Source organism: Gymnoscopelus braueri (genome assembly GCF_963280865.1).
Source record: "Gymnoscopelus braueri genome assembly, chromosome: 14".
Lineage (NCBI taxonomy): Eukaryota > Metazoa > Chordata > Actinopteri > Myctophiformes > Myctophidae > Gymnoscopelus > Gymnoscopelus braueri.
In genome coordinates, this window is record NC_137619.1 from 53,360,277 (window position 1) to 53,371,681 (window position 11,405).

An 11,405-nucleotide genomic window follows, 5' to 3' on the forward strand; every position below is an offset into this window, starting at 1 on the left:
GTAGTTGAAGATTAGAACGCAAACCACAGACAAACGTGTTATTTTCAGTTGAGTTTCAAGTCCATTTCAAATCATAGATCTTTTTTTTGTAAAGGTAATACATTTGAGTTGAGGTATCGGGTATGAAAGAGATTACAATACCGTGCAAGTGTGAGTATGTTTTTCGGCCTGGGTCCAGGATGAATCCCACTCCAAGTTGGACTTTGGTGCTGTTAAAACAGAATACGATTAGTGTGATAAACAGTCATTTGTAAACCACAAGTCTGTTTTGCTCAAAGAAAATGCAGAACAAGCTGTGATTTAAAAAAAAAAAATATATATATATATATATATATATATATATATATATATATATATATATATATAAGTTCTAAATAAAGGAGATTAATCGGCTAGTTGTACAACACAGCCTCTTTCTGTGTCATAATTCCCTAGCACCATTTTGTTGGCATTTCATATGTTAGTTACCAGCTGACTTTGGGCACAAAACCTTTATTTTTAAATTATGTCCTCCTGGTTGCTTTAAAAAGGTGGCATTTTATTCATGCCATTGCAAAAGCTTAATTTTGAGCTTTTTAATCCAAATAGAGTATTGAACATTAAGTTTAAATTGCTACAATGCCCACCAACTACATTGTATACGTACTGAGAGGGCCCAGCAGAAGCAGAAGAGGTCTCCGTTTCATCTGTGTGCGCAGGTGAGCTGTACAAAAACAGACAAAATAAATTATACACTTTTATAAACATTATACTTATGGCACAGATATAAGCACACGAATACATTTAAAAAAAAAAGTTAAATACCCAGGTCCACAGGAGCGCAAGTGGAGGTCAAGAAACTGAAGGGGAATTGGCTGTTGGCACTTTCGACACACCTCCTTGACAACCTAAGTGGAGCACAAGTTTTATAAACCACTCAATGGATTTCCAAAGATTAGGCGCTAACAGGTTTTGTGTGTTGTGTGTTAGTTTGTATGAGACTTATATAAACGTAAAGCAATTACCAATTCATCAGCAACCACAGGGCCCTGTGACACAGACTTCAGACGTTCCTGAATGGGAATGATGTAGGCGACCGCCCTGTTTAGATCACTGTCAGTCCTCAAGAACGGTACACTGTAACCTCCAGGTGGAAATGGAATTTCAACCAATTCCCCGGATCGGATACTTTTGAACAACTTAAACCCCCCCCCATACTGTAGTGGTGGGAAGGCACCATAAAGACATTGGACTACTTCCAGATGACTACTGTCTTTACTGGAGAATCGCACCCTTTTCTTTCCAAGACCACTTCTCTGTAACTCTGCCGATTCAAGTGCAGTAGGCTTGTTTTTTTGGCCTGGGAACGCCAAACAGCAGAAGTCGTGCTCCCATGGAACAGACGTTGGTGTTCTCTTCCTGGCAGCAAGACTTTGAAGCCTCCTGTCGGTGTTTCTGCGAGCAGGTTCGAAGAGTCGGGACAGGGATGCTTGAGACTGAGAACTGGAAGTGGAGGCAGTCTGTGACCGTAGCAGTCCAGCAATTTCTTCCAGAACTGTGCCAGCCTGCATTGTAGGGAACTGCAAGAAAGGAGTGAGGTAGATTTAAACACTTTGTTGATCAGGGTCCCCCAGGGGGCTGTCTTTGTCAATCTATGCTCTTTGCTGAAAAGAGCCAATGTACAAGATCACAGCAAACAACATTGAGGGCTTGTAGATCGGCTATTTTCAAAGATATGGTCCAAGTGTAACCAGTTTAAAAAGGAGTCTCACTTTATAAGACTTCCAGGGTGTACTCTGGCTTGTGTGTACACCCCAGCTCCAGACAATTTATACATACCTTTTATTAGCATTTACATATTTGATATGCATTTCATCAGACACTACATTCTTATCTAAACCCAGTGTAACTCAAACTCTATTTGAAACATTGTCACACTCATTGAAAACACGTACCTGCCTGTTTATAGTTTTTGCGAACGCAGCGGAAGGAGGCGCGCCGCGCCTCCGCGCAAGTGGAGCTTACTATGAAACCGTGCTCGGGTTGTGTCTCTCTCTGTGTCTCTGTGTCTCTGTGTGCACTGCCTGTGTGCAGCTCCTCTGAGATAAGTAAATGTCCAATTTAGACGTACCATACATCAAATGAAAGGTCTTTGAAAACTGAACACACCTGTCAAGGTTGCGTTTAAGCCCGCCCCTTCCCCCGGAAGCCACGCCCCGGAGAAGGCTCCTAAAAACTCCCCATTGAAACCCCATGTTAAATGAAAAGTGCCGGAATCGCTCCGAAACTTTTTCTACCCCCCCTAAGTGGGGGTCTACGAACAAATACTTAGGGCTCGGATTTTGGCTCCGCCCCCCGGAAGTGGGTGAAACAGGCACTTCAAACACTTTGTTGAATTGTTCAAAAACTGTTTTTTTTTTGGTGAATTTGTATTTTTCTAAGATGCTCCTTGTAACGCAGATTTCTTTTGTATTTTTTATTTTTTTATGGGTTACTTTTTTTTAAATATTTGTTTTCATTATTATATATTTTTTGGTGCGTTCGCTTACCGCGTTCGCGCGTCTTACTTGTGTTTATAGTTATACTTTACCACTGTCTGGGGTGCACAGAAAAGCCAGAGTACATGTCAATTTAACCAAGGAGTAGGGATACCAGCGAATTTTCGAATATTTGTTAGTCTCCATAATAAAATTGAAATTAAATTGCATTTATATATATTTTTTATTATTATGCATGTATTTTTTTTATTATTTCTACTTTTTTTATGTATTAGTTTAAACCAAAATATAGGCTTATAATACTAATAATGGTAATAGTATTAATTGTAAATGGCCATTGGTCACAACACCAGTTTGTTTTACTACTTAAAGTGGAGAAACACAGAAGTCTGTGCAGACTATAGAGTGCAAACTGCTGCTGCTGCTGCTACACACCGCCCCCTCCCCCCTCCCCTCTCAGACACATGAAGGCAATAAGCCTAACCCACAGCGGGTCACGTGACGTCTGTTTACTTCCTGGTTTGCGTTAGGAGGGGATCCACGTTTTTGGTCCATTGATTTACATGCATTCTGCTCATCAGACACAAGCCATTTAACGTCTTATTTCGAAAGGTAAAGTTATTCTAATACTGTGTGCTGCATTATTATCTTGTTTTCTTGATGATGTTATTGTTCTTTTACATCTCACCATTTGGAAATTGACTTTAATAGATAGATTGAGAATGCTAGCAATGTTACCTGCTTGTGTAGAACACATAGGCTTATTTTAGCATTTCCTTTTTATACCAATATATATATACTCACCATACAGTGGTGTAAAGTAACCAAGTACATTTACTCAAGTACTGTACTTATGTACGATTTTTAGGTATTTTTTTTACTGGAGTATTTACAATTTCCAGTACTTTTACTTCTACTCTACTGCATCTGAGAATCAAATATTGTACTTTTCACTCCACTATTGCATTGTGAGCTTGTAGATATGCTATGTTCATAAGATTTTTTTATACATTTGAAAACTGGGACATTCTACATAATGAGTATTTTCTACTTTGGGTACCTTAAGTAGCCTACATTAACATTTTGATACCAATACCTTTTACTCAAGTAAATTCTGAATTTCTGACTTTCACTTGTAGCATATATATATCTATATATATATCTATATATATATAGATCTATCTACCTATATATAGATAGATAGATATCTATCTATCTATCTATCTATCTATCTAGAGAGATATCTATATCTATCTATCTATCTATCTATCTATCTATCTAGAGAGATATCTATCTATCTAGAGAGATATCTATCTATCTAGAGAGATATCTATCTATCTAGAGAGATATCTATCTATCTAGAGATCTATCTAGAGAGATATCTATCTATCTATCTAGAGAGATATCTATCTATCTATCTAGAGAGATATCTATCTATCTATCTAGAGAGATATCTATCTATCTAGAGAGATATCTATCTATCTATCTAGAGATATATCTATCTATCTATCTAGAGAGATATCTATCTATCTAGAGAGATATCTATCTATCTATCTAGAGATATATATCTATCTAGAGATATATATGTCTATCTATCTAGAGATATGGATATATATATCTCTATCTATCTAGAGATATATATATATATATAGATATATTTACAGTACTTTAACTTCTACTCCACTACATCTCAGAGGAAAATATTATACTTTTATAATATTCTTATTATATCTAGTTGCTGTCTCTCTGTTTTCCCCCATACAGCAAACAGCTCTGGCCTCTGCCAAACAGAGAACAGCACGCTGCTACCTGATGCTACTTTGCTGCTACCTGATGCAAAAAGTCCTCACCGGCTATACTTTGGTACGCTAGTGTGCACAAAACACATTTTGATTACTTGGAAGGGAGAGTGAAAGTGTAGACCAGTGATTAGACCCATAGAGGAATATAATATGATATAATATACATTTCTCCACTTTCTCAAAGGTCACCTTTGTGTATAAATGTTTCTCTGCCAAAATCAACAAAATTGATGTTTCACTGCGGTTTCTCTTCTCTGCAGGTGTTCTTCTGGTGGTGATTTGTTTTGGCCCCACTTTTGGTGTGCTTGTGGGTGGCTTCACGCTAAGCTATTACGTGGACTTCAGGTCACCAGGTGAGCAGAGCATTTGTCATTATGATAAGTGATAACCCCTAGCTGTTTGTAGATAAGTACGAATATAAAGGAAGAAAGAAGTGGTTCACAGTAGGGTAAAAGGGTGAAGCGTAGGGGGACATTTTTTCATTGTACTTAAGTAAAACATTTGAGTAATTTTTCTACTACTGTCACCATATTATATCAAAGCAAACATTACCATAGAGATAAATCATTGTTGTCCTCTTTTCTTTCTCACAACAGCAGTATGTCACAACACTGCAGTGTCCCATGTTGTTCCAACAACAAACCCAAATCCCCCCATTTGAGCTTCCATGACTTTCCAGCTGATAAATCAGTACGTGCTAAATGGGTGAGGGCAATCAAAAGGGATGAGGGACCAAGTTTTGTTATAACCCGTGGAAGCACCCACGTGTGCAGTGAACATTTCAATCCAGAGGATCTACATAGATCAACCACAAACAGTGGACGAACTCGCATTAAACATGGAGCAGTGCCTTCAAGATTCCGCTGGAATGACTGGGGTAAATATCACATTAAGATGTTAAACCTAGCTATTACAGTTGTCTCCCTGTCTCTCCAGCTCTTTAGTAAACAGAAAATGCATTTTCAGATCGGGATACCATTCTATTTATCAATCAGTAGACTGAGTGAGGAGAGATAACTCACAGGTTTAGCTAAGTAAGATTTAAAACCTTTTATAAGACGTTTTAACCCAGACTTATGTTAAAGTCCAATTTATCACTGGCATTTAATGTGTATTGATTAAATATTGTTTTATTGCTGTAAAGACTTTTAGTTTTACCCCACTGATGAAACATAATCCTGTAGGTATATAAAGCATTTGTGATGTAATATGTTAACTTTTGTGATATCTTTTGGGACTTTTTTTTTACTGTTCTCGGGATAGGTTCACAAGTTCGGGAGCCAGTTCACCAGCGAGTACGCAAGCGTATGTGTGCTGCTGTCCTGGAAGACTGTGTGGAGATGTCTGTCCCAGGGGACCATTCAGAGGACAGGGGAGAATCCAGTGGGCAGAGGATTGAGGACAATGCACAGGGAACGGTACAGACGAGGCAATGCACTGCAGGTGCCATGGCAAGTGACCATGATTACGACTGCCGTCCATCTCCTGGTTAGTATGCAAAACTTACTGTGTAAAAGCATGTTCTCTTACAGAAAATATACATGGGAGTTAATTACATTGTAAAAAATGATTGACAGCACGTCACACGTTCTTGACCAGAAAGTTTACTTTTTAATAATAAAAAACACAACACACCTGTACCTGAGTTGAAAATCAGGTGGGCTAAAGACCTTGCTTTATAGAATTAGGTTGTAAAATGTATAGATGGATTAGTGATGTGTATACTTTGTCATCCTCCTAAAGGCAAACTGGACACAGTCTCTGGAAGAATGCGGGAGTTGGAGCTGAAAGTTTCATTGCTTGAAATGGAACTTGAGCAGATGAAAGTTGATGTGCACCGGCCCCTTGTTTACCAGTTTTGTGTCACAGATGATGACTTTCGGTATTACACCAAATTCATCTCCAAGGAGGTTTTCACTGTGTTTTGGGAGTCAATTAAGCCCTCTGCTTCCAAACTAGTCTACTGGTCCAAGGCACAGCGAACAGCACAAGATCTACCTACCTGTAGCCCTCGTCGCAAACTCCCACTCATTGACGAGTTCTTCATGTTTCTGTGTCGTGTTGCAGCTGGGCTTCATGAGAAAACATTGGCCTCCATATTTAAGGTCAGCCAGTCCACAGTCAGTCGCACCATCTTAACGTGGACTAGCTATCTTTTTCTTGTTCTTGGCTCACTGCCGTTGTGGATGTCAAGAGAGAAAGTGCAAGCTACAATGCCTGACAAGTTCAAGCTGTACTGCCCTGAAGTCAGAGTCATAATAGACTGCACAGAGATACGCTGTGAAACGGCATCCTCTCTGTCACTACAGTCAGAAATGTTCTCCAGCTATAAAAACCACACCACCTTTAAAGGACTGATTGGAATCTCCCCATGTGGTGTAATCACATTTGTTTCCAAACTGTATACAGGCTCCATCTCAGACATAGAAATAACTCGTAAATCACAGCTGTTACAGTTACTTCAGCCCGGAGATGGAGTAATGGCAGACAAGGGTTTCCTGATTGAGAAGATGCTTTCTGACGTGCAGGCAACTCTCATTATCCCTCCGCTTAAGAAAACAGCTCAGCTCAGCGAGGAGGACACCCGGAAGACCCAGGCTATTGCCCGTCTGAGGATTTTGGTAGAGAGGGCCATACGCAGGGTCAAAGAATACCATATTTGGGATGGACTTGTTCCTCTGTCCATGACAGGCTCAGTCAATCAGCTGTGGAGCGTCTGTTGCATCCTGACTAACTACATGGGGCCTCTAGATGTCAAAGGGGACAAACCAGTCTGAAGCCACCTCTTCCAAGTCAAGTCCCTATAGATTGAGCTACTGCCACCCCGTAACTAATTCTTTGTGTGGCACGACAATTAGTTTATTTTTATTGCACAAGATTAATTAGACATGTTATTTGTTTCTAGAATTAATGTACATAGTTTAATTCCAGCCATTAATCCTACATGTATTTCAACCCTCAGGTTGTGCATCCAATAGTTTTTTCCTCAAAAGATAAGTTGGTTAGTTGCATCACCATCTGTGATGTTTGTTTTAGGATAATGCAGTCTTTCTCTTGTGGATGTACTATTTCTGCTGTGTCAAATTAGACAAACAAGACCAATTTGGCCTTTCTTACCAGGCTTCAAACCACTAGTTATACAAAGTAATGGACCATGGCTTACAGTTTGTACTGTGTGTATACTGAGTTTTACTGGTGACTCTGTAGTTCATTGGTTCTCAAAGTGGGACGACCGCAGCCAAATACAAAGCATTTTGGGGGTCCTTGACATGAAAAGGTTTGATAATCACTGGCTGCTGTAGTGCACAGAATTAAGATTTGAAAGGCCTAAGCCTCCGACAGCTTAAGACAAATGTGTACGTTAATACTGGCATGGTCAGTAGAAGAGTGACTTTAAATGCATCATCAATCACTGTCAGGCAGAAATCTTGTACTTATAGTAAACTGGATGTGGGGGCTTTGTACTTTGGGACTGCCATCTGTCTACACCAAATCTAATTGGCCAATGTACAAGCTCACAAGTGAGCTTGTTGAATGGGGTTCAAGTGTTAAGTTCAGCTTGTTTTGTCCACGCTGTCGGGTGGAAACCATATTGTATATCTGAAAATTTTACTTTTCAGGAAATGTTAAGAGCCTGTGCTCAAATGTGCTCCAATGGATCCAGTCACAAGGCGTTAATACTTTTCAATGACTCAATATTTATAAAACCCACAGACAATTTAATTAAATAAATCTACAAGCTCACAAGATGCAACGCGTTGAGCTTGTAGATATGCTATTTTTGTACACTCCAGTATGATGATGGGTAATGATTTGTGGAAAAACATACATTGAAATGCGGAGACACAAGATAAGTGTAAAGGGGTTTTACTGGTTAAATGTGCATGGATTAAAGTTCTCACGTCACTACGACTGATTTCAGTCATTTGGATTCCATACAAGGCAGCAAGTCTCCTAAGGAAGGATACCTAAAATAGCCGATCTAGAAGTTAAACTGTTTAAATGTTCTCAATTACCATGTCCTCATTAAAAGACCTGTTAAACATTTATAAATGGCATGTTTTTTTCTTTACACAGTTTGCTCAAATAAGTGGATGAAAAACTAATGTGGCAAACATGTTTAATACCAAACCGGGTATTCCCATTTGTCCAAAATAGGGATGCCAGGTTGAAAGTGGTTAATGTAAGGTTGCAGACTAGAAAATACATGTCTATAACATGTACCACTTGTAGATGGACGGGCATGGATTGAGATGCACTCAGCGTTGATCTGGAATCAGATTCATGTCCAAAACATGTCCAGAGTGGGAGAAATTATGCGAAAAATCGGTTAAATGTGAACACTAGGGGGTGGCATATAGCCATCCCATGAGAACCAAAATGGCAACCCTTCATACCACTATGTAGAAATACTTAATTACAAATATACTGGCATCAAAACAAAGTACCAAAAGTAAAAGTACTTATAAAGCAGAAAGTCCCATTTCACAAGTTCGATATATACATATTATACACACACACAAATCTCAATGTGATTACAGAAACACTTGAGTACATTTACAGTACTTAGTTACTTTGGTCTACAGGATAAGAAGACATCCATGTACACATTATAAAAGAAATCATCAAGCTTCTGTCTCATTGAGTGGATAATCTCCTCATCCCTGTAAATCCTTTCAACTGAATAGTCATTGAGGGTATCTGTGACAAAATCACACCACTGAAGTCCACTAATGGCTAGTTGACCTTGAACCTGATAATAGTATTTATGGGTCTTCTTAAGGTAGGCCTTGCCGTTTACTGTTTTCAGATGTTTAACTTGTGTCTGGTCTTCAACACCACAACTCTTTACCTCAGCCAGCCCAAATGGTGGTGTTCCCTTTGGGTCATAGACCTTAGCATCAGGGCTAGCTCCAAGGTGAGGTGCATCAGGGTGGATGATGATCCCGCATTGTGTCACAGATACCTCAAAGCAGTCTGCATATCGCCTCAGTATTTCTGGTTCCAGATCCAGCCCTCTTTTCATGGCGGCTGTCTGAGGAGCTCCTTTAATAATGCGGGCTGCCAAGGCTTTGGCGGAAGAATCCCCACGAACATGGCTAATTTCCCGGAATCTGCTAGCTGTAAGTCTAGGTTTGCGAACCTCTGTCCACAGATTGCATTCTGACTGCTGCCGGGTTTCTGCTTCAATAGCAGCAGACATCTCCCTTGTCACCTGTAAGTTGTCCAAGTGGCATTGTTGCTTGTAACTGGGCTGAAAAGCTATTGGAGATGTATAAGTGTAACCATCTACAGGCAACTGAGGAAATTCTGGGCCACCAGGGTGTTTAATAATGTCCCTGCTCATTTCAGGAGGGCACTGATATGACAGCAGAGACCCAAATGGAACTGGGCCAAATCTTGAGTCCACCATCTGTAGTTCCTTAAGCCCGTGCAGCACTTTAGAAATCCCAAGTTGTGGACGACGGTCTTTTAGTTTCTCCCCGCTCGCCATGACATCTGGGTCTGGAAGAGGCCCTGACAGAAAAAAGGGAGAAACGTTAAATTTACATTTTATTATGACACCTGCTCTTTCACAATAAAGCAGACACCCACACTTATCACCTCCCTGTACATGTTCGTAATGAAAATTGTCAAAGGAGAAAACAAAACTGCACATTTTGTTTTTCAACTCAGTCCAATACACTTTTTTTTACTGTATGCACTGTTCAACAGAAATTCATGTAAGGAAAGAAGAAAGGCCAGCAGCACACACAAACAAGTCCTGAACATTTTAATTATATGTCATGGCACAGTTCAGAAGGCCCTCACTTGTTTCTGAGTGCTGGCTTTTCTTCTTTATTTACATGTAATGCAAACTGTCCCTAAAATATTACATTTTATTATAAAGTATTTAAGCTGCCCCCAAACCCTGGTACTAATAATAAATCATGAATTCCAAAATACATGTATATGTAATGTATGTTATGTAAGAAATGCATTAAAGGGGTAGTTCACCCCCAAAATAACTTTTTTTCTATGTATTACTCACCCCATGGAGCCTTGAATTCATGGATATTTTTTTGTTTTTGTCGCATTCCTTCCTTTATTATTTGATTATAATAAATTTAGCCCCATTGATTCCGGTAGGAGACACAAATGCATTTGTGTCTCCTACCGGAATCAATGGGGCCAAATTTATTATAATCAAATTATTGGCTTAGGAATGTGACAAAAACAAAAAAATATCTATGAATTCAAGGCTCCAGGTGGTGAGGAATACATAGAAAAAAAGTTATTTTGGGGGTGAACTACCCCTTTAAGATTATTGTACTGGTGGGAGCTCATTAATACTTACCAGCATATGCTCTGTATAGTGTGCACTTCACACCAGTCCTGACACGATCCTTTGTCCTAGGAACTGGTTTACGCACCTCCATGTCGTTAGTCGCCTCTGGTGCGATCCCCTGTAATAAAATAAATATGAATAATGAATTGACAAGACAATACAAACTGTTGAACATTTTCAACGTCAAACAAACATCAATATCTGACCTGTGTCCTTGGGCGGTGCCAGGTTTGCAGAGAGCTGGTGCATGCCAGAGGTAATGGTACCGACTTGACTCCTAAGGTACTATACAGGTAAATCCCCAAAAATGTTAATATAGTTGAACGTTATATATATAATGTAGGGAAAAAAATCTTTGATATCTTCTAGCTACATATAAAGTCAAATATTTCACTTTATCTGTAATGAATCTAGAATATATGAAAAACATTAATTACATTACAGGAAAAAAAAAACGTTTCCATTATCTTACATTTTTTGTGACGTACCTGTAGTGTGCTGTTTGAAAAAGAAGTGCCACTATGTGGTTACATAGTGCCTTTCCTGCACAGCAAGAGCACGAAGTGGTCTCCAGTTCCACAGGAACCGTTTCTGAATGAAGTGTCACCTGTTAATAGGGAAATAAAGATGAGTGTTGTTGCTGTACACGTTAAATTTACACATCTACGTTTAGTGTATACTGTATAAAGGGACCTTCACCATGCACATTTTTTTTTAAAGATGTATTTATGGGCTTGTATGCCTTTGTTGATAGGACAGTAGGCTGACAGGAAATGGGGAGAGAGAGATGGGGGAGTG

General features: G+C 39.3%; 1 protein-coding gene and 1 long non-coding RNA gene across 2 annotated transcripts in view; one reads left to right on the forward strand and one right to left on the reverse strand.

Annotated features, from left to right (window-relative positions):
• The first annotated feature begins 4,538 nt into the window (after positions 1-4,538).
• LOC308100351 lies at positions 4,539-5,748 on the forward strand. The gene is made up of 3 exons (XR_013934429.1): positions 4,539-4,632; positions 4,876-5,156; positions 5,543-5,748. It is a non-coding gene; the product is annotated as an uncharacterized lncRNA (long non-coding RNA).
• A 1,977-nt stretch (positions 5,749-7,725) lies between these two features.
• The window catches only part of LOC308100197 (uncharacterized protein), a 5,005-nt gene continuing 1,325 nt past the window's right edge, over positions 7,726-11,405 (reverse strand). The window contains exons 3-6 of the mRNA XM_080449151.1: positions 11,096-11,214; positions 10,814-10,892; positions 10,617-10,725; positions 7,726-9,796 (exon numbers count right to left, since the gene is read on the reverse strand). Coding sequence (XP_080305277.1) covers positions 8,850-9,796; positions 10,617-10,725; positions 10,814-10,892; positions 11,096-11,214 — 1,254 coding nt within the window. The 3' untranslated portion in view covers positions 7,726-8,849. The remainder of the gene's footprint in view (positions 9,797-10,616; positions 10,726-10,813; positions 10,893-11,095; positions 11,215-11,405) is intronic.